The following is a 23,888-nucleotide window of genomic DNA, read 5'->3' on the forward strand; positions in this document are numbered from 1 at the left end:
GAAGGAATCTTGGTGATAATACAAGGAGGCACTGAGCCTTCCTCACAGCATTATTTAAGAACTACAGGATAGAAGTAAAAGAAACATAACGTGATAGCATCCTAACATAAGCACGTTTTTGTTCATCTGCTAGAGGATTTTTCTGTTTAGTGACTTTAAGAAAATTCCATTAGCCTTCATTAAAACAAGATATAACTGAGGTGTATCATATGGATTACTTATAGGCAAGGGGTTCATGGGAAATGGAAATAGCAGGCTTTGTGTCAGAAAATCTCATTTTGTTTGCCCTTAGTCTTTATAAGAATTGCCTGAATCAACTGATCTAATTCCCTTTGGACCACAGTTCAATTGAGACAACTGGATTTTGTCATTTACACCCTTAGACCCAGAATATTTTAAGGGATCCTGGCACCATTCCAGAGTCTAGAGACCACAGCTAGCATTACTCAGCCTGCCAAAATTGGGCTCAGGGGCGGGGAAGTGATGAGAATGTCACATACACTTTCTCACAATAGTGACACTGCCAGTGTAGCAAACCAACTTGTATAGCAATTAACAAAAATAGATGACACAATCACACTTATTCTTTTATATTTATACCAACAGCCTCCTCACAAAAGGGTATTTTTCAAGACACTTCTGATTTGTTGGATTAAGGTATGGTAATGTTTAAAAAACAACAACAACACCTATTAACCCTAACTAAAAATCGTTAGCATTCCCCCCATTAAAAGTCCAGAATCTGTCATCGTGTAGTCAAAACAGCCTTTGACTTAATCTGCCATCTTGACGACTTGAGCCACGCTTCTTTTTTATTTTACACCTGAAGGTGCAACTGCAAATTCTTCGTGACCTCTCAGGGGCCTTGACTTTCTCCGAGGGGTGCTACCGACGATCCAAGACCCACCCCGGCGTGCCAAGGCAAAGGGCCAAGGTAGCGGAAGGACGCCTGGACACCCTCGCCCACGAGGGCTCTTTTAAGTTCTGCTGACTTGGCCGTAGCCTGCGGTGTTGGGTTCTCGCGCAGTCAGGTGCTGCCGGGGGGCAGGCGCAGTTATTTGTGACTGCGGGGTGGAGACCCGAGTGCCGGGCGGAGGAGTAGGCGGGATCCGCCCCCTTCGCCGGCATCTCGCGGCCGGAGACCCCCCGGTCGCCCCAGCTGAAGGCCCCCTACAGGGTACCCCAGGTCGCACGTTTGTAGGGGTCGCTCTCGGGCAGCATCGAACCTCCGCACACCGACTTCTCGCGAGGTTTCGGCGCCCCCCCGCCCTCCTCTCCCGCCCGCTCCTAGTTCTGGTGCGGGCAGCTCCCGCAATGGCTGCACTGCGGAGGCTCCTGTGGCCGCCGCCGCGGCTCCCGCCTCCGCCCTCCCCTCACCATCCCTTCCCAGGGGCGTGGGGGCGGCCGGCGGGCATAGCCCCGGGCCCGCCTGGCCGGCCCTTCTCCTGCCGGGAGGAGGAAGAGGGGGCTGTGGCGGAGGCGGCTTGGAGGCGGCGGAGGCGCTGGGGGGAGCTGAGCATCGCGGCGGCAGCCGGCGGGGGTCTGGTCGGCCTCGTGTGCTACCAGCTGTACGGGGACCCTAGGGCCGACTCCGCCTGGACACCCGCCCTCGAGCGCCCCTCGGAGAGCTCGGCCTCAGAGCCGGAGGACCCGCCCCGCGGCCGGGGGCTGATTCCCATCCCCGTGGCGGCTGCCAAGGAAACGGTAGGTGCGTGAGCGCGTGCGCGCTCTGGGGCTGCCCCGAAGGTGAAGCTGGAGGGTAGGGCCCCCAGGTGTTCCACCTGAGCTCGGGGAGGGGACGTGTGACAGTCATGCTCGGTGCGCTGGGGACTGTGGGCCCCTGTGACACCGGACATCGGAGGTTGTGGCAGCGTGAGCTCTGCGGCCGCAGACGGGGACCTCCTGTGAGACTGAGACCTAGGCCAGGCGGGCAGCCCAGGGGTTGGTCACCCAGCTGTTGGGAAGATACAGATGATGCTGCCATCGAGGCCAGGACCTTAAAGGTGGCTGCAGGTACCACCTGCCAACCAAAACCTCAAACCAAGACAAAATAAAACGAGAAAACGGCCGCCAAGAAGTCAACAGGCAGAAAGTGGGGAGCTGGGTATTTGAGAGATAGGAACTGTCAGGCTGGGCCGGACAACAGCAAATGATCCAGGAGGTCCAGTGCCGTAGGAGGAGCTTTGAAGCAGTGGTCTGAGGTCTTAGGAGCGGCTACATTATTGTATAGCAGTTTAGTAGTCCCAAGGGTATTCTACTTCCGGCCCCCCAATTCCGTCCTCGAGACAGAAATTCTTTTAAGTATAGGACAGCACAAATAGGAAACTGAATGAAGCTAACTCCTACAGAAGATCTTCAAATGGAAATGTTCAAGTATCATTATGTCATTAATAATATAAGGTAAAGATGAGAGTAAGACAAGTGAGTAAAGGGGTACGATGTGTTTTTTTTTTTTTTTTTTTCCTATCAGTATGTTTAATAGTCATGTAAATGACTAGGAGTTATCTAGGAAAATTTCCTTTTTAAGACTTAAGAGTGTGAAGGGCTTAGATGACAGTAATTTAGAAAAGAGACAGCTATTCTGTTTTTAACTTTAATGAAAGGTATAGATGCTTTATTCTTTGCCCAAATATATGTTGGTTATATGATGTAAGTGCATTAGTTCTTTTGGTGGAAGTTGTTAATGCATTTAAACCCAGGAATCTACTGTATGGACCTTCTAATTGCAAATCACAAATACATAGCATAAAGTACTTTCATACGATGAATATTTAAAATACTAGCAGCAGATACCCTCAACTGTCATCTCCTACTCCTCTTCTCCCTTCCTCCTGATTGACCAAGACAGAATTTTTAATCAACCATGGTTGATCTGGGAACAGATTGGGCAGGTAGGGAGCATTACAACAGTATTTTCTTCTTTTTAAAAATTAATATTCCTTTTAAAGTTAAGATACTACAGTATCATGTAGTTTTTTGTTTGTTTGTTTTTTGGTTTTTTTTTTTTTGACAGAGAGAGACAGTGTGAGCAGGGGACGGGCAGAGAGAGAGGGAGACACAGAATCCGAAGCAGGCTCCAGGCTCTGAGCTGTCAGCACAGAGCCCGATGCGGGGCTCGAACTCACAAACTGAGATCATGACCTGAGCCGAAGTCGGAGGCTCAACCAACTGAGCCACCCAGGCGCCCCAGTATCATGTAGTTTTTAAAAGACCACGCTTAATAGTGTCTTCCTCATAGAATTAGGGGAGTTAAATGAGTTAATACTTCAGTTAAAATTGTAGTGAGCATTACACTAGCATGTAGTGAGGGTTCAGTAAATTTGTTTTTGTAATTTTATTCATGTATTTACTTATGTATATTTATTATGACATAATTGGTGTTTGTAAAAATTCCTGTAAAAATAATACCAAAGCCCTTTTGTCTTACTCTTCCCGAGTCTCCATTCATACAATTTGATTGTTACTCCTTTTGTAATCGACTTTTTTCCCTGCTCTGAAAACTTTTATAATTTCTTTTTACCCCTGGTATTTGAAACTTTCACAATAATGAGCTTTCTGTGGGCATTTTTTTCCCATTTATTGTATTGGAACTTGAGGAATAGAATATGGAAATTCATGTTAAAAGTTCTGTATACTTTTCTTGTATTATTTCTTTGACAATTTCGCCTTATCCATTTTCTCTGTTTTCTTTTTCTGGAACCTCTGTTAGCTTGAAGTTACACCTCCCAACAGATCCTAATCTAATCTTCTATTCTGACTTTTTAATCTTTTTGTTTGCTTGCTTGTTTGTATGGGAAATATCTTTGACTTTATCTCCTATCTGTCCTGTTGAGAGTTTTATTTCAGCTAGGCTGGTTTTAAATTCAAAACTATTTTTTGTTCTCTAATGTTCTTGTGGTGTAGCATTTTGTTTTATTTTTTGGCTGCTAAATTTATGGCTGCTAATAATCTATATTAAGGATATTAATTATAGTTTTGTTTTTAAATTCTCTTACCCTTTATGCATTGTATTGTTTCTTCTAAGTTCGATTTTATTCTTGTTTGATTTTTTAAGCCCTCACTTTCAATTTGGAGGTTTTCCTCACATATCTGGGGTTGTTGCCTATCTACATATGAGAGCTACTCAGAACTATTTGTTTTGTGTGTGTGTGTGTGCATTAAAATGTTTATGCTGTCAACCTGTGGTCTAAAGCAAAATTGGGGTAATCATAGAAATTATTGAATATAAAACTTAATATGCTTGTCTATAATGCTGTTTCATGATGTCTATTTGCTGATATATATACTTACAATTTACCTTCCTTTCTGTCAGTATATTTTCTTCTCTGAACTATTCAGAATGGATTCAGCAGCATTGGCTGATTATTTCAAGAGAGTTTGGGTAGGAATAGAGTATGCAGCAAGCACAATTAAATGCATTTACATGCAAAACTAAGTAATGTGCAGAATTTAAATTTTGCCTTATCCTGCAGATAGTTTTTAATACTTGTATGTTCTTCATACAGAAGAAAGTGTTCCTTGCTTCACAAGGTCATGAGATTCTCCTGGGGCCCACAAATGCTGAGGCTGGACTTCTAGGCCTGATGCCTTTATATTGAACAAAATCAATCTTCCAAACCCCACTTCTGTTTGAACTCCACACTGTTGATTTTTCTCTTGGAATGGCAGAAAAGGACAACTTCTTCTAGAAAAAGACATATACTCACAAGATAAATTTGTATAGCATCAACTGCAGCCATTTTTACCACATTTGGACTGTAGATGTTCAATTAATTGGTCCACTTAAAATTTTGGTGAAAGCAGGGAGCTATGAAATAGTACATATATAATATAGATTTTATTTTATCAATTTAAAACATTTAAGTGTAAATGCCTCTGTTAATTTGGATGTGAAATCAGGTTATTTTCTTTGAGGAGGAGTCAAATGATTGGTGTTCTCCTTATCTTTGCATAAGTTGCTTCTATAATTTATCACCTGTAATTTCCAGATTCATTTATGCAAAGTACATTTGTAAACTAATGTAATCTCAGAACCCTTCTAGATTGCTATGATTTGTTTTTAACGCCAGGTATATTGAGTTATGTTTTTTGGGTGTATGTGTGTATGTAATCACCATCTGTCACCATACATTATTACAATCTTACTGACTGTAGTCCCTATGCTGTACTTTATATCTCCATGACTTATTTATTTTATAACTAGAAGTTTATACCTCTTAATCCTCTTAACTATTTTGCTTATCCTCCCACCCACCTCCCTTCTGGAAGCCACCAGTTTTTTCTTTGTATTTAAAGTCTGTTTATTCATTTGTTTGTTTTGTTTTTTAGATCCCACATAATCATGAAATCATATCAATTTGTCTTTCACTGTTGGACTTATTTCACTTAGCATAATACCATCTAGGTCCAACCATGTTGTCACAAATGGTAAGGATCTCGTTCCTTTTTATGACTGAGTAATATTCCATTATGTATATGTGCATGCCCCATCTTCTTTATGTATTTATTTATTAGTAGACACTAGGTTGTTTCCATATCTTGGCTATTGTAAATAACACTGTGATAAACATACGAGTCATGTATCTTTTTGAGTTAGCATATACCTTTAGTCTTATACCTTTTTTCTTTGGGTAAATGCCTAGTAGTGGAGTTACTGGTACTCAGAAGCTATTTGTACATGAGGATGGCTTTTAATTTGGTGACCTAGACTTTTTAATAGAGTGGTATCCAAATGTCAGTGTTTTGTAAGTCCTTTTCTCTGGTGTCATTGAGTTACTTCAAAGAATAGGAAAGGTTGGAGGAGCTGTAGTCTAGATGCAGGTGCACGCGCACCTGTATGTGAGAGCCTGTGTGTTGGAGAAGTCTCCAATGACGTTCTTACCTGTCGTTATCTAATGCTCTGTTTGCAGCCCCATCACTTCCTCTACTTTCACAGCTCCTTGGATTCCCAAGACCTTCCCTTTCTGGGGTCTGTAACTCGAATCAGCTTACTTCCATTTGGTCTCTTCCTCCACGATACTCCTGTATTGCCTTTGTTCGTCTAACTCACTTATCACTGCTGCATCTCCTCCATTTTATAAAACTTTCATAAATTCTCTTAATCGTTTTGGTCTCCTTTTCTCTGGCTTAGTTCATGTATGCTTCTACCTTTATTTTTTTAATTTTTTTTTTAGTGTTTATTTATTTTCGAGAGAGACAGTGGGGGAGGGGCGGAGAGAGAGGGGGACAGAGGATCCAAAGCGAGCTCCATGCTGACAGCAGAGAGCCTGACATGGGGCTTGAACTCACAAATCACAAGATGATGACTTGAGCTGAAGCTGGACGCTTCACCGAATGAGCCACCCGAGCGCCCCTGCTTCTACCTTAAAAAAAAAAAAAAAATTCCTTTACTGTGATATTAATGTGTTTAAGAGAGGAAGGGGTTGAAAGAAACTCATGAGGTCTGTCTGCCATTTTGTCAGAAATATTTTAAACCTGTGTTGCCACTTCATTTATTATGCTTTTCTCCCCCCCTTTTTTTTATTATGCTTTTATTATGAATTTCTTGAGGTAGTAGAAATGATTCCTTTTGAGGTTTAAAACTGTACTAAGAAAGTTGATGCTTAAAGCCTCTTTTACTCATCATGTTACACTAAATATAAGCCTAGCAATAAATTAACCTGTACATGTGATGAGAGTGTATAATTTAACTGATAGGCATGAACAGCAGTAGCTTACAGATCCACAGTTCTATTACTGTAACCTTGAAGATTTTTGTTTTTAAAACATTGCCTCTCAACTTCCTGCAGAAGGCTTTCCCTTACTCTATTAAAATACCCCTGCTTATCCTACACTCCCAGATGATGACTTTTGCAATTCTATGTTAATTGTCTTCTCTGCTTTTTTTAGCCCTTTAAGAGGCATTGTGTTGGTCTTGGTCACCTTTATATCTTCATTGCTTGGTACGGGGCCTAACCCTGGTAGACACACAATAAATATTTGTCAAGTGAATAAGCCCATGCTAAACATTTACATGGGACACACACACTGAAAAGCACAACCACATTCTGTGAGAACTAATAGTTTTAGTATTTTGTTCCACTAAATGCTGGTTATTTATAACATTAGAATTGGGAAGACTTTAGTCAAGGTCAAAATTCCAGGCTTTGGGAGACCAATCACATGACACTATTTATTTTAATTGTGCAAGTTTGGCCTGCCAAAATTTCTCAGTAGACATGGCCTTTATTAATATCATAAAAAGATGTTGACAAGATTCTGCTTAGAACCTTACAAAAGCATTATTTTTTATTAGGGGAAAAAATTTTGTTCTAGAACTGCCTTTTTGTTTAAGGTCCAGAGTAAAAAAATTTAGATTGCTTAATACACTTTCATCCATATTTTACTTATTGTACAGAACACATCTATTTTTGACTTGCATCTCTTAAAAAGTTTTAAGCAACTTAATTTAGTTTTACTCTCAAATGGAGAAGACAACAATATTTGTATCTCTTTGGTAGAGTTCTATAATAATTGCCAATAATCATGCATTTTTAATTTATTTCACTGTATATCTTTCCCAACTTCTTTTTAAGGTAACGCATTTTGAGACATGAGGTTATGCTTATTCCTTCCCAGAATATTGAAGAATTTGCTAGATGTATAAATGTAGAAGATTCCCAACTTTTTATAGACTGAGAGAAGCCACAAAGATGTAAAACTGAAGATAGGCTAATTCTGTGTAGAAGAACATTGTTGTAGAGAAGGCTAAATTAAGTGCCTGATCCCCTCTTTGGTCACTCTGTGACAAATCCACCAAATTCTACCCTCATTCCTTCTAGTGGCCTGTGTTACAGATTCACATACTACGATTTGGGTGTATGTATATATCTTTTTCCTAAGTAAATCACAGAATAAAATTTGGATGAATTTGAAAAAAAATATATCCTCTTTCTGGTTACATCAAACTAAGAGTTATAAAACCATGTGCCTCTTTTGTCTGGGTTGCAATGAAAGATAGTTACAACATTTTATAGGTATCTTTTTATTCAGATTCACGCTGGGAATTAGGAATTGAAACTGTCATGACTTTCCACTTAAATTTAAAAAAAAAATCTCATCTCTAATTCTCTTCTAAGACTTGGAAATTGTCAAATAATGCACAGCGGTCAGTTTGAATGAAGGTGTATACAGGTATTTTCCTTTGATCTATATAATCTCCCCTTAAAAAAAAAAAAAAGAAAAACATTTAATTCTATTTTGAATTGGAATTCAGGTAAATAGTATTTGGGCTTAACGTGACTTCCTAAATGATTCTAATATTCTCACATGTAATTCTGTTTATGTAATTTGAGACTGGACTGTTTATGAGTACTAAGTAAAATGTAGCTTCCCTCTCATTGATTGAATAAATAATTTATCTTTAATAATTTTTGAAAAATGGATGCCATTTTCTACCTAATGATTAAAGACACTTGAGATTATTAAAACAATTATATTAGTCCTAAATTTTTGAAGTGCCATTGAGGGAGGTTTCATTCATTCTCCATACAGGATATAAGCTTTGTAGGTCATAAGGTTTTAATAAATTCTTATTTAATAACTGAATGACTGAATTCTAAATCCCGAAATAAGTTATAATATCTTATGATTACAGTTCTTTAGAAAGCTTGCTTTTACAAAATCATCTCATCCATGCAAATTTGCATTTGACTTTAGAGATTAGAAAATTAGTGCAAGATAAAATAATGGATGTATTACCTCATTGTGTTATCTGTGAGGATTAATGATTGGACACGGAGTCATAGCATTTGTAGTAGATGTGAATTAATAACTAATTTCAGTTTCATGAAGTAGTAAACGCAGAGTACATACATTTTTGTTTCCTTCTCTCTCTCTAAGCCTATGAAAAGCCAGAAGATTTATTCTCTTTAGAGTCCTTAGTCTTTCAGTATTAAATACTTTGTTTATCTTATTTTGAGATGGTTGCTTACTCTTGATTTTGGCTCAGGTCATGATCTCCAAGGTCGTGAGTTCGAGCCCCACATGGGGCTCTGTGCTGGCCAGCACGGAGCCTTCTTGGGATTCTGTTTCCCTCTCTCTCTGCCTCTCCCCTGCGCTCACCCTCTCTCAAAAATAAATAAATAAACATTAAAAAAGAAAGAGGCATAAGGATACACTGACGGATTTTTAGCATGAGGCATGAGGATGATATAATCAAATTTGCTTTTTTGGACTATTACTTGACTGGATGGGGAATTAGAGGGAGGGATGGAATGCTAAAAAGGAGGAGGCCAGGTAAGATGCTGTTGCTTCTCTGATGAGAATGTCAGAGGGTATGATTCTCTATATTCTTTAATTTAAAAAAAATGCGTGTTGGACAGTTTTTAATCCATAGTATTTCTTTAGACAATAAATGGTTATGACTTTAGTAGAAGAATAGCAATGAAGCAATGAGAATTTGCCACATTGGAGAGAGATTAAGGAGGTAGGATCAACAGGATTGGATTTTAGGGATGAGAGAGTTGGAAGAGTCTGGGGTGATACTCACGTGTTTGTCTTGGGCTCTAGGTGGACTGTGCAGCAAGTTCACAGAGACCGGGTCCTCAGGAGGAAAAAGTTGGGGGGAGTGTGCAAGGATTATGTTTTTAATTTGTACAGTGGATCAAGGTGTCTTTTGGACAGCGGAAGAGAAATCTCCAGTTGGATACACATAGGTCAGAAGCTCAGGGGAGAAATCTGTACTATAGCAATAGATTTGGAAATCATCAAGTGTTGAAAGTCATAAGAATGGATGACATTGTTCAGAATATGTAGAACATGAAGAGAAAAGCACGTAATAAGGAAAGAGTCCTGGTGAGCATCAGTGATTTAAAAGACTGTCAGTAAATAGAACTATGCAAAAAGCCGAGAAGTAAGGTCTAGACTGGTAAAGCCAGGAGAGTCGTGGAAGCCAACAAAAGATAGTACTTCAGATAAGTGCTCTAGTCAGTTTCAGTGAGCTCAGCCAGAGGAGGTCGGCATAGACGAGAAAGTGAAAGTGTTCACTGGATTCAGCAATGCGATCATGGGTGATCTTGGTGAGGTCTTAGAGGTGAAAATCAGATGATAGTTGGAGAAGTTGAGATAAAGTTAAAGAAAAGAGGATGTGGGCAAGATAAGGTATGTGTTGGCAATCCTTTTATAAATTTGGCCTTGAAGGGGAGGAAGGAGAGACAGTAGTAGATTAAGAAACGTGGAATTGATTTTTTTGCTTTTGGATGAAAGATCCTTAAATATGTTTAAAAGCTGAAGGAAAGAAGAGGAACACTAAACCCCAAGGAAGAAGAGGGGATAATTGATTTGCCAGGGACCAAAGTACAGATGAGAAATGAAAGTTAAAGCCCAAAAGAAAAAATGTAATCTTAGATAATAGGAACAATGCCATTTCCAGTGTGTAGGAGGAAGGGATGGGAAGACGCAGAGATTATACATGTTCACTGGCAACTACCTGAAGGAGTTCTTGCCTGATGGCTTCTGTTTGCTCTGAAATAGAAGATGATGTCATCTTCTGAGAGCAAGATAATAGAAATTTGTAGAGAAACCATGATAGAGATTTGGGGGAGAGTGGCATATTGAAATGGCCATTAAAAAAACAAACAAACAAACAAGAAACCAACTAGAAAACCATGAAATCTTTTAATTTCCTCATATTTTCTATTTGCAAGGTTAAATATGAGTTTTTAAATGGCAAAATGAGTTTTTAACTTGCTCATGAAATGTAGTTTTTCAATGAATATTTTTACATGACACAGCTTTTGCTGTTTTAATTCTTCTTTATGTTATTCCACTTTTTAAGATATATAAACCTTAGTAGTATGATCTAATTAGTACTTTTTTTACCCATGATGTAATATTTAACTCACATAGGAAATGCAGCAAACTTATAATACAGTAGAGATTTTATTCTTCTGTTTAAACTTGATGGGCAAGTTTAAACCGGAGATTATTAATTCTCACTGATCTCCTGTAATTGTTGTAGCAAACACTGAGAATTTGAGTAACTTTGCTTTGTTTAGTGTAAACACTCTTGTGTTGAAGAAAAATGTGTTTAAAAAAATCAAACAAGTTTTATTTGTGATATTATCTAGCGTTAAAAAAAACACTTAGTCATTTGTGTACTAAACAGGATTTTCTAGATATGCTTTTTATCTTCCTCTTTGAGTAACCCTTTACCTCTTTATTCTCTGACATATTGATAGATTATGTAAGCTAAGTAAAATGTGGAAATTCAGTGCTGTATCATTACTTGATTATCATAGTAAGTGTTCATTGAAGAATTATTTTTCCAAATTGGGAAAGTAGAATTCATGTTTTCTGCTTTATTCCCCATTCACTAAATTACATTTTACTCATTTTAATACTCAACTCCATCTCCAGAATTTAGAATATAGCAAGTGTGTATAAAAGAATTTCAAATGATTCCATTTTTTCTGCTCTTTGATAAGGATGATATCTATCAAATTGATAATGTAAATATTCCGTAGTTGAGATATTTAGATTATCCCTTTCTCTGGAAGGGATATAAGGGATTATTCAAACGGCTTGGAACAATTCAAAATGAATTTTCCTAACCAGCTTCACATCAGGTCAGAAAGGTTCCCATGGGTTTAAGGTCCAGTTTAAGCTAGCTCCAGCCTGTTAAAATGAGTTATATTCAAATAGGATCATCTAAACTTCTTCCAACTACAGCTGACCCTTGAACAACAGGGGTTTGTATTGTGCAGGTCCACTTATATGCAGGTTTTTTCCCCCGTAAATACGGTACCATAAATGTATTTTCCTTATGATTTTCTTAAAACATTATCTTTTCTCTAGCTTACTTTATTTTATCATAAGAATACAGCATATAATATAACACAAAATATTTGTTAGTCGACTTTTCATGTTATAGGTAGGGCTTCCTGTTAACAGGAGGCTATTGGTAGTTAAGTTTGGGGAGAATCAAAAGTTACACATGGATTTTCAACTGCACAGGGTTTGGCGCCCCTAAGTCCTGCGTTGTTCAAGGGTCAACTGTAATTTTATTCTAAAACTTTACTACTCTAAAGATGGGATGAGACTTATGATTCTCTCTCTATATACAAACAACATTCATTTTTCGTCCCCAAGAGATTAAGAAAGGTTTTGAAGCTATTACTATGTCAACCTTAATGATGGAGCCCTAAGGGCAGTGGTAGGCGGCTTTTGGACCAGGGTTTGTGGTGAAAGGAGATCAGTGTGACTCAAACTTTCTTTGTCACATGGCTTTCTCCATACTGATTCCTATCCAAATATCCAAATAAATGGGTCACATTAGGATTTTATGTCCTCCTCGTAAAGAATACAGTCCTAGTGACTGTACCGGTTCAGTGCTGTGCACATGTACTGTCACATATGTTCTCCTCTGATCTGCCAGCCCTGGTGATTACGTGATCCTCATGAAAGCCAGATAAGAGTTTTGATTCAAGTATTTTATAACACAGACTTAATCAAAGTGAATACATCCTATTTGGGGAGTAAGATTAAAATCTCTAATTCGTACTTTGATCTGATATTCTAAGTTTTATTAGAAATACAAATACTGGATGTTATTATGAAGTAAATATTTAATTATCAAAAAGTAATACATATATATCACCAAATATTTAAAACGTAGAATTTATCCTGAATTATTATAGTTGTTATTGTCAAATTTTTATAAAACTGCAGGCAAGCGGGCAAACTTATCAAGGTTTCTGCCATTCGCTGGCAAATTCTAGGAGAGTAGCACTTTGTGCCTTTGGTGTTTTACCCGCATCCCTCGCCCAGCAGAATTCAGAACATGGCTTAAGCCAGAGATTGGGTTGCACACTGATCTTTAGTAGAATGGTGAAAATTGAAAATTGGAAGGTTATGAAGAAGTGAACCAGAGAGGGATTATCTGAATGTCAGATAAATAAGAGCAGAAGTTACTCAGGTACCCAGGAGTGTATTATTTGATTTTAGGCTGATAGAGAAGTTCTTAAAATGGGTCTCTTTCGTATTTTTGGTGGTGTGTTTTATTAAGGAAGTTCTCTTAGAATCTACAAAGATAGTGGCTTTTTTTTTTTTTTTAGAAAGCTGCATTCTTAAATGTACTGTAAAATTCAAGTATCTGCAGCTGTGCCTTCTTAATTATAGAGTGGCTCCCTAGGGAGTTAGTTTAATTCCTGTGGTACTAGTACTAGGACTCAAGGTATGGTGAGACAGAGGGGTCAGAGGTACCTAACCTAGAAAAATTGGTGAAGGAGGGCACTGTGGTATCCTGCTGGTTCACTCATAGCACCACATCCTAATCCAAAAGCGATTGTGATCCTCATGTAATTGTCTAGCTTGGGACGATATAGAGCTTCCTCCCTTTCTTTTCCCTCACTTCCTCCCTCCACAATGATCTGCTTACTCATTGCTACTTCTGAGTGCCCTTTCCAACAGCTTTAAACTCAGGGATTAAAGAGATATGGAAATAACATAGGCTGAAATAAGAGAAAACAAGATACAGTAAAGAGCAGATGGCTTGGGATCAAGAGAAATGAGTCAAGATAATGACTTTGCCTTTACTTACCTTGACCCCCTGTATAGCAGGGTCAGCACCTTTTAATTGCCTTTCACAAGTCTCAAAAAAGCACTTTTATTTACATTTTATTGGCCAGAATATAGTCAAAATAGTCATTTTTTTAGCTTATGTAACTGCAACAAAGCCTGATGAATGTTACCTTTATTTTATGTGCTATTGTGCCTAGCTAAAAATCAGAGTTCTCTTTGTAGGGAAAAAAGAGAATGAGTAATAGGTATCTATCAGTCTTTCTTAGGTGTGAAGTATATTGTATTAGGAAAATGACTTTTTTTTTTGAAACTGACTTCTAAATGAAATGAAAATGCTCATAAATAATGAAATGCCCATTTAATAAAATAAATGGTTTAGACTTCTGGTTCTTGTAATACAGCATACTATAAATCTGTCATAAAAATATTTCAGGCATTCTTTTAAATACCTTACTGTACTCAGGAAATTAAGGGAAATTGCCAGGGGCAGAAATAAGGAGGAAACTAACTAGAACAGCATGAGCTGTGGCTTACGTGGGCGAGCGATGGGTTATTATTCATAGAATTATAGGGACTTGGATTTTAATGCCGACTTAAGGATAGAAACAAGACCTTGAAAAGTTGAAGCTGAGACACCTAGAGCCCTCATCAGAAGAATGGACTAGAAAAATATCATTCCTTTCATTTTGATGACAAGGAGACCTGTAGATGTCTGCCTGAACTCCACATGGGAAAAAAAATCTGAGAATGTATAAACATGGTCCCTTACTACCTCATATGGGTTCAGAGTTAGAACTTACGTTACCCAAACAGAAAAAAAGCTGATGTCGCTGACAGAAAGAAATACAAAACTTTTTTGAAGGGAAATACCTTGAACATTAACTATATGTAATTCCTACAGAGAAGGTCTGGAAGAGGATAAACTCATAATCCAAAGGTACAAAATATATGAAGTTTTATTAAAAAAAAAAAGTTAAACTGAATGGATTCCTAACAAAGAATAGGATAATTTGGTTGAATCTGTAATTTAAGTATTTGAGAATGATTAAAGATAGTGAAAACTCAGTATGAAAAAGAATAGGTAGATTACAATAAAGAATCAAATAGAATTTCTAGAAATGTGAAATATAGACATTGAAGGTTAGGTAGGTAAGGCAGCATATAGGACATAATTGAAGAGGCAATTAGTAATCTGGAAGATAATTTTGAAGAAACTACACAGAATATAACACACTTTTAAAGAATTGGTAAATAGGAAAATTTGAGAGACATGAAAAATAAACTGGGTCTAAAATTTGTCTCTTAAGGGGTTACAGACTGAGAGAGAGAAGCAGTGTCCTAAGAGAAATAGTTAAACAGTTCTCAGAAAAGAACAAAGATGTTAATTCCCAGATTTAGAAAGCATAAACAAAGATACATCTGTATTTAGTCAGAATGTAGGAATACTGTAAAATCAAAGATAAAGAGAAGCAGGACAGGTTTATACTAGGGATAGTAGTTGGCCTGATTGAAGGAAGGCTAATTTGTGGCAATGGATAGAAGCCGGAAGACAGTATAATATGTCTTCAAAATGCTGAGAGAAAGTAACTGCCATCTTAGGTTTCTATACCTAACTAAATTGTCACTTAGGAATGAGTATAAAATAAATTCATTTTTAAGGATTGAAACAGTTTACCAGTTTCGGATCATCTTTGAAAGACCTATTAAAGAGTGGATATGAGGAAGAAATTAACATAAAATAAAGGGTGAAATTCAAGAAGGAATAGTGAATAAATAAATAAATAGAACTACTCTATAATCCAGCAATTGCATTATTAGGTATGTACCCAAAGGATACAAAAATACAGATTCGAAGGGATACACACACCCTGGTGTTTGTAGCAGCATTATCAACAATACCCAGACTATGGAGAGACCCAAATACCAAATGTCCGTCGACTAATGATGAATGGATAAACGAGATGTGGTGTATATATACAATGAATATTACTCAGCCATTAAAAAGAATGAAATCCTGGGTTGCCTGGGTGGCTCAGTCAGTTAAGCGCCCAACTTCAGGGTCAGATCATGATCTTGGACTTTGTCAGCACAGAGCCCGATGTGCAGCTCGAACTCACAGCTTGGAGCCTGGAGCCTACTTTGGATTCTGTGTCTCCCTCTCTCTCTGCCATTCCCCCACTTGCACTCTCTCTCTCTCTCTCTCTCTCAAAAATAAACATTAAAGGGGGTGCCTGGGTGGCTCAGTCGATTAAGCGTCTGACTTCAGCTCAGGCCATGATCTCACAGTCTGTGAGTTTGAGGCCAGTGTCAGGCCCTTTGCTGACAGCTTGGAGCCTGGAGCCTGCTTCGGATTCTGTTACCTCTGTCTCTGTCCCACCCCTACCTATACCATATCTCTCTGTCTCAAAAATAAATAAACATTAAAAAAAAATTTTAAAAAGAATGAAATCTTGAGTTTTGCCATGACATGGATGGAACTAGAGTGTGTTATGCTAAGCGAAATAAGTCACAGAAAGACAAATACCATATGATTTCACTCATGTGGAATTTAAAAAACAGAGCATATGAGAAGGGGGGCAGAGAGAAGAGAGGGAAACCACAAGAGACTCTTAATGGTAGAGAACAAACTGAGGGTTGATGGAGGGAGGTGGGTGGGGAGATGGGCTAGATGGGTGATGGGTACTGAAGAGGCACTTGTTTTGATGAGCAATGGGTGTTGTATGTAGGTCATGAATCACTGAATTCTGAAACCAATATTGCACTGTCTGTTAACTAGAATTTAAGTAAAGATTTGACCAAAAAAAAATTGGTAAAAAAATGAGGTAATTCTTAAACATTGCATCCTACATCAAAAATAATAATATTATATTGAAAGTAGTTAAAACAAGGTAGCCCCTGAAGTACCATTTCTTATTAATTAGACTGATAAAATTAAAAACACTGACAATAACTTTTGGCAACAAAAATTCTCATACTCTCTTGGTAGGAATACAAATCTTTGGAAAATAGGTTAACATTATATAGTAAATTGGAGATTCACATGTCTAATAACTCAGAAATTCTATTTAGGTATAAACTCTTGAGAAACGGAAACCTGTGCACAAGGAGACATGTTTAACAGTTTTTTACATGTCCCCAACACCTCAGTTTTTAATGCCACAACAGCGACTTGAAAATGTGTTTCTCTCTACCTACAGCACACCTCACTTTGCCCTGTCTCAAGTGAATGACCTCCATTTTTCACAGAGGAAATGATCTATCAGAAGTAAATTTGCTCATTTATCACTTCTTCACAACTAAATATGCCTTTATATGTCCCTCACTTCTAGTTCAACAGGAATGAAGGAAACTTCCTGCAAAACTAAAGAAAGGAGTTTACAGTCTATGATTTTTCTCCAGCCGTACCCAGTAGCCCAAGAGGTGGAATGATAATGTATAATTCTGTCCTTGAGTTTTGAAGTTGGGAGTCAGACAGCTTTGAGGCTAAGTTATTAGAGGGGGCCATCTCCTTGAATGTTGAAGTTCTCTCTGACATGATTTGGAGTGGTGGGGAAAATCATGAGTTAGGTTTTAGAGTCCTCTTTAATAAGTGAGGAGGAATGCCTACAGGCTGCCATTGACAAGGTGGTAAATGATAGAACCAGGGCATATCTGCCTCCATCAGTATTAGTGACTCAGAACTTACTTGCCAGATATTAGTGCCTAAGTGAAGTTGGTGGCAGAGAAGAGCAGAGGGCCTTTGTCCTCTCAATGACAAAATACATAAACAAACAAACAAAAAAACAAAATTGATAGAAGACAGGCGACCAGATTTATTTAGTTCCATAAGAATGTTAAACTCGTGGGAGTATGTTTAAGGCAAAGTTTTACTGATTAAGTAAGATTCTTGAAAATGAAAATATTCCACCCTTGGCCACATAAAATCCTTGGATAGCTTCTCCTTAATTTGTAGAATATATCACATTTGTAATGTACCCTTCTCCAAAAAGAAATACCAGAATATCTAATTATAAACTTTCATTTTCTGTTTCTTGTCAAGACATTCACATCGTCTCCAAGATTTAGGATCAATTTAATGTACAGAATTGTATTCAAATATGATCTTATTAGGGTAAGCTAGTTTATACTAACAAGTAGACTTTCAGGTTTCAGTGGATTAACCCAAATAAAAGCTTATTTATTGTTTATGTAATATTTCTAGGGTTGTGTGTAGGTTGATAGAAGTCTCCTGTATGTGGCTCGCCTTCATGCAGTCATTCTGAGATGTAGATTGATAGTGACTCTACCGTCTTCAACAAGTGACTTCTAAGGTTCCCCAGAGTGTCAACAAACGAGTTAACCAAAAAGGTGGTGGTAGTGGTAGTGGTTGGTGGTGGTGGTGGTGGTGGAGCAGAGAGGAATACGCAGGGACAGTTTCACGGGCCAGGCCTGGAAGTGGCACGTGTCACTTCTAAACTGAGTCAGATGGGTCATATCTAAGTGCCAGAGATCCTGGGAAACGTACTCTAGCTGTATGCCTAAGAAGAAGGATTAATGACTTCATTAATATAATTAATATATATTTGTACCACCAATTACTTCAAACTTTTTAATTCTCATTATAGGAACTGTTAACTCCTCAAGTTTAAATGGAATTTTAATTGAAAGTATGTATATTAAATATCACAATGTTACGTGTAGATTTTATGTTGTCCTCAGGTAATCTGAGTAAATTGCAGTCTGCAAAAATAAATGTCACTGCATTGATGAAACCTAAAGAGTAAAGGAGAATCTGCCTCCCTACCTCAAGCCTTACAGGTTTCCTTGTGGTAGGAGAAATTCGTTGGCTTAATATCTACAACCACCACCTCTTTGAACCTGATCTGGAGCCACTTTCCAGGTGTATACTTTATAATGTGCTATAAATTTATGAGCCTGCTATGGTTCCTGCAAAGAAACACTGCATAGTTCTGAATTTGGGGATAGCGAAGAACTTATTCTGTTTCCTTGAGCATCAGCCTTTTACTCTTTCTTCATAGGCAACTTTCTAGATGGGAATGTTTAAACTTTCTCCTAGATTATGAAACTGAATCTCATATAATACTCTCTAAGTATAAAACCTTGGGAATGAAGTTAGAAACTATGTATTAATTATGCCTTTAAAAATGTTTATATCTCCGGGCACCTGGGTTGCTGTTGGTTAAGCATCCGACTTCAGCTCAGGTCATTATCTCATGGTTCATGAGTTCAAGCCCCATATCGGGCTCTGTGCTGACAGCTCAGAGCCTGGAGCCTGCTTCAGATTCTTTGTCTCCCCTGTCTCTGCCTCTCTACTGCTCACACTAAAAAATAAATAAACATTTTTAAAAATTGGGTTCAGTTTTAGTGTTCTGCCACGGTCTGTCTTTGTAACAGTAACTGAGTCATTTAACCTTTCAGGGTTATCACTCTTCTTGAATGTCATAGGAATCTATGATTTCTATGAAATGTCATAGATAGCATGATTGATTTGAATTTGTAAGGCCCATTTCAGCTATATAGTTCTTTAATCTTAACATCACTCTATTCTTCTTAATATTTTGATTATTACTAGTAGTTGCTTTAATCTTGTTCCCATCTTTTAATCCTCTCTAAACTTCATTTTTTGAAGTTTTTATTTTTATTCCGTTAATTAACATGCTATATTAATGTTTGAGGTGTACATAGCAATTCAACATTCCATACATTACCTGGTGCTCATCACAGCAAATGCACTCCTTAATCCCTATCACCAATTTCACCCGCACCCCTGCCTACCTCCCCTCTGGGAACCAGCAGTTTGTTCTCCAAAATTAAGAGTCTGTTTCTTGATTTATCTCTCTCTTTCTATTTTTTCCCTTTGCTTGTTTGTTTTGTTTATTAAATAACACATATAAGTGAAATCATGTGGTATTTGTCTTTCTCTGACTTATTTCGCTTAGCATTATACCCTCTAGCTCTGTCCATATCATTGCAAATGGCAAGATTTCATTTGGCTGAACAATATTCCATTGTATATATGTTTTAAATCCGTTTTATAAATTAAAACATTAGTTTATAAACTTTGTCCCAGATAATGCTTTTGAAGCTTTTATTCTTATTTATTCAAGGGACATTTACGTTCTCTCAGAAAATAAAATGCCAGTGTGTTGGGAATAAACTGCCAAAACTAAGTAATATTATATAAACTTGTTAATCCTTTTCAATAATAATTTCTACAATTGAAAAATTGAATTGTTTTTAAGATTTTATACATTTAGTCCTTTTTTCTTATTCTCTTTTTGAAGTTGTTTTTGCTAAATTTAAAAGGTATGTAAATATTGTACAGTTGACCCCTGAACAATTCAGGGGTATGGGTACCAACCTCCTGTGCAGTCAAAATTCCACATATAACTTTTGACTCCTTCCAAACTTAATAGCCTACTGTTTACCAGAAGCCTTACTGATAATATAAATAGTTGATTAACACATATTTTGTATGTGATATGTATTATGTGCAAATATTATAATATGCATACACTTTATTCTGACAACAAGGTAAGCTAGAGAAAAAATGTTACTAACAAGATCATAAGGACCTGGGGAAGATGGTGGCGTAGGAGGACACTGGGCTCTCTGTGTCCTGCTGATTGCTTAGATTCCACCCATATCAGCCTAAATAACCCAGAAAACTACCAGAAGACTAGCAGAATGGACTCACTGGAGAAAGCGTAGACAAGAGGCCCATGGAAGATGGTAGGAAGGGCAGAGAGATAGTGCATGCTACAAGGACTGGCAGGAGGGAGCCGGGGCAGTGGAGGGGCAGCCTACCTGGCAAGACAGAGCCCCCAAGTCTAGCTTGCAAAAACAGACGGGCTGGACTCCGTGAGTTCTGACAGCCAGTGGGACTTAAATCTGGAATGTTAAAAGTCAACAGCTCTGCTCTCAGGTAGCGGGGAGGGCGAGAGGACACCGGGAGGGAGAGTTGTTGAGCCCTGGAAGACAGAGCTCAGCTCGGCAGGGGAATAAAGGGGCTGGTAAGCACCATTTCCCTCTCCCATACCCCAGCCGAAATCCCAAAGGGAACCAGTTCCCATCACCAAACTTGCTTGCACCGTGCAAACGCCCAATGCTGTGCTTCTGTGGATCCATCCCTCCGATGGGCCTACGTCTTTCCCCGTGCTGCGGGGCCCCTCCCACAGGGGACCACCAGGGGCAAAGCGAGCTAAGCCTGCCCCTCCCGCCCCTGTGCACCTTGCAAATCTACCCTGGCTAGTATGCCAAATCCCATCGAAGCAACACCACAAGTCTGGCAGTGTACGAGTAGCCCAGGCAGGGGCCACACCACTCCACAGTGAGTCCTGCCCCTGGGAAAAGGGAAGATAAGGTACACACCAGTCTGACTGTGGCCCCAGCAGTGGGCTGGGGGCAGACATCCAGTCTGACTGCGGCCCTGCCCACCAACACAAGTTACTCCAGACAGCACAGGGGAAGTGCCCTGCACTTTGGAGCCACCCCAGGGACTACCCAAAATGAGGAAACGGAAGAACTCTCCTCAAAAGAAACTCCAGGAAGTAGCAACAACTAATGAATCGATCAAAAACGATTTAAGCAATATAATGGAACAAGAATTTAGAATAATAGTCATAAACTTAATCGCTGGGCTTGAAAAAAGCATTGAGGACAGCAGAGAATCTATTGCTACATGGATCAAGGGACTAAGAAATAGTCATGAGGAGCTAAAAAAATGCTATAAATGAGGTGCAAAATAAAATGGAGGCGGCCATAGCACAGGTTGAAGAAACAGAGGAGAGAATAGGTGAATTAGAAGATAAAATTATGGAAAAAGAGGAAGGTGAGAAAAAGATTAAAAAATCCAGGAGTATTAGGGGAGAATTAGAGAACTAAGTGATGCAATCAAATGGAACAATATCCGTATCATAGAAATTACAGAGGAAGAAGAAGTGAGAGAAAGGGTCTGAAGGTGTACTTGAACAAATCATAGCTGAGAAGTTTCCTGATCTGGAGAAGGAAACAGGCATTGAAATCCAGGAGGCACACAGAACTCCCTTCAGAGGTAACTTGAATCGATCTTCTGCATGACATATCATAGTGAAACTGGCAAAATACAAGGATAAAGAGAGAATTCTGAAAGCAGCTAGGGATAAACACGCTCTAACTTACAAAGGGAGACACATAAGAGTAGTGGCAGACCTATCTACTGAAACTTGGCAAGCCAGAAAGGAACTGCAGGAAATCTTCAATGTGATGAACAGAAAAAAATATACAGCTGAGAATCCTTTATCCAGCAAGTCTGTCATTCAGAATAGGAGAGATAAAGGTTTTCCCAGACAAAAACTGAAGGAATTCATCACCACTAAACCAACTCTACAAGAGATCCTGAGGGGGATTCTGTGAGTGAAATGTTGCAAGGACCACAAAGTACCAGAGACATCACTGCAAGCATGAAACCTACAGACATCACAATGACTCTAAACCCTTATCTTCCAATAATAGCAATGAATATAAATGGACTAAATGTTCCAACCAAAAGACATATGGTATCAGAATGGATAAAAAAACAAGACCCATCTATTTGCTGTCTACAAGAGACTCATCTTAGACCTGAGGACACCTTCAGATTGAAAGTGAGGGGATGGAGAACTATCTATCATGCTACTGGAAGTCAAAAGAAAGCTGGAGTAGCCATACTTGTATCAGACAAACTAGACTTTACATTAAAGGTTGTAACGAGATGAAGAAGGGGCATTATGCAATAATTAAGGGTCTATCCATCTGGAAGAGCTAACAATTATAAAGGTCTATGCACCAAATACAGGAGTCCCCAAATATATAAAACAATCACAAACGTAGGCAACCTTATTGATAAGAATCTGGTAATTGCAGGGGACTTTAATACCCCTCTTACAACAATGGATAGATCATCTAGACACAGGATCAATAAAGAAACAAGGGCCCTGAATGATAACATTGGATCAGATGGATTTGACATATATATATAGAACTCTGCATCCCATAGCAACAGAATATACTTTCTTCTCGAGTGCACGTTCAGTATTCTCCAAGATAGATCACATACTGGGTCACACAACAGCCCTTAATAAGTATAAAAGAGATCATACCATGCACGCTTTCAGACCACAATGCTATGAAACTTGAAATCAACCACAGGAAAAAGTCTGGAAAACCTCCAAAAGCATGGAGATTAAAGAACACCCTACTAAAGAATGAATGGGTCAACCAGGCAATTAGAGAAGAAATGTAAAAATATATGAAAACAAATGAAAATGTAAATCCAACAATCCAAACGCTTTGGGATGCAGCAAAGGCATACCTGAGAGGAAAATACATTGCAATCCAGGCCTATCTCAAGAAACAAGAAAAATCCCAAATCAAAAATCTAACAGCATACCTAAAGGAAATAGAAGGAGAACAGCAGATACCCCAAACCCAGCAGAAGAAAAGAAATAATAAAGATCAGAGCAGAAAAAAACAATATAGAATTTAAAAAAACTGGAGCAGATCAATGAAACCAAGAGTTGGTTTTTTGAAAAAATGAACATAATTGATAAACCTCTAGCCAGGCTTCTCAAAAAGAAAAGGGAGATGACCCAAATAGATAAAATCATGAATGAAAATGGAATTATTACAACCAATCCCTTAGAAATACAAGCAGTAATCAGGGAATACTATGAAAAACCGTATGCCGACAAACTGGACAACCTGGAAGAAATGGACAAATTCCAAGCACCCACACACTTCCAAAACTCAAACAGGAAGAAATAGAAAACTTGAACAGACCCATAACCGGCAAAGAAATTGAGTAAGTTATCAAAAATCTCCCAAGAAATAAGAGTCCAGGACCAGATGGCTTCCCAGGTGAATTCTACCAACATTTAAAGCAGAGATAATACCTATCCTTCTCAAGCTATTCCAAAAAACAGAAAGGGAAGGAAAACTTCCAGACTCATTCTGTGAAGCCAGCATTACTTTGATTCCCAAACCAGACAGAGACCCAGCAAAAAAAAAAAAAAAAAAGAGAACTACAGGCCAATATCCCTGATGAATATGGATGCAAAAATTCTCAGTAAGATACTAGCAAATCGAATTCAACAGCATATAAAATGAATTTTTCACCATGATGAAGTGGAATTCATTCCTGGGCTGCAGGGCTGGTTCAACATTCGCAAATCAATCAATGTGATACATCACATTAATAAAAGAAAAGAACCGTATGATTCTGTCAATTGATGCAGAAAAAGCATTTGACAAAATTCAGCATACTTTCTTAATAAAAACCCTTGAGAAAGTCGGGATAAAAGGAACATACT

The 23,888-nt window shown here is 38.4% G+C and overlaps 1 protein-coding gene across 3 annotated transcripts in view; it reads left to right on the forward strand.

Annotated features, from left to right (window-relative positions):
• Positions 1–1,199: 1,199 nt before the first annotated feature.
• The window catches only part of MICU3 (mitochondrial calcium uptake family member 3), a 109,459-nt gene continuing 86,770 nt past the window's right edge, over positions 1,200–23,888 (forward strand). For 2 of the 3 annotated variants that reach the window (XM_049631704.1, XM_049631705.1), the window contains exon 1: positions 1,201–1,704. In XM_049631704.1, coding sequence (XP_049487661.1) covers positions 1,315–1,704 — 390 coding nt within the window. In that variant the 5' untranslated portion in view covers positions 1,201–1,314. Of the gene's footprint in view, positions 1,705–23,888 lie in introns of all 3 variants that reach the window. The other variant, XM_049631703.1, reaches the window with a different exon arrangement.

This window comes from Panthera uncia, chromosome B1 (genome assembly GCF_023721935.1).
Source record: "Panthera uncia isolate 11264 chromosome B1, Puncia_PCG_1.0, whole genome shotgun sequence".
NCBI classification, from domain to species: domain Eukaryota; kingdom Metazoa; phylum Chordata; class Mammalia; order Carnivora; family Felidae; genus Panthera; species Panthera uncia.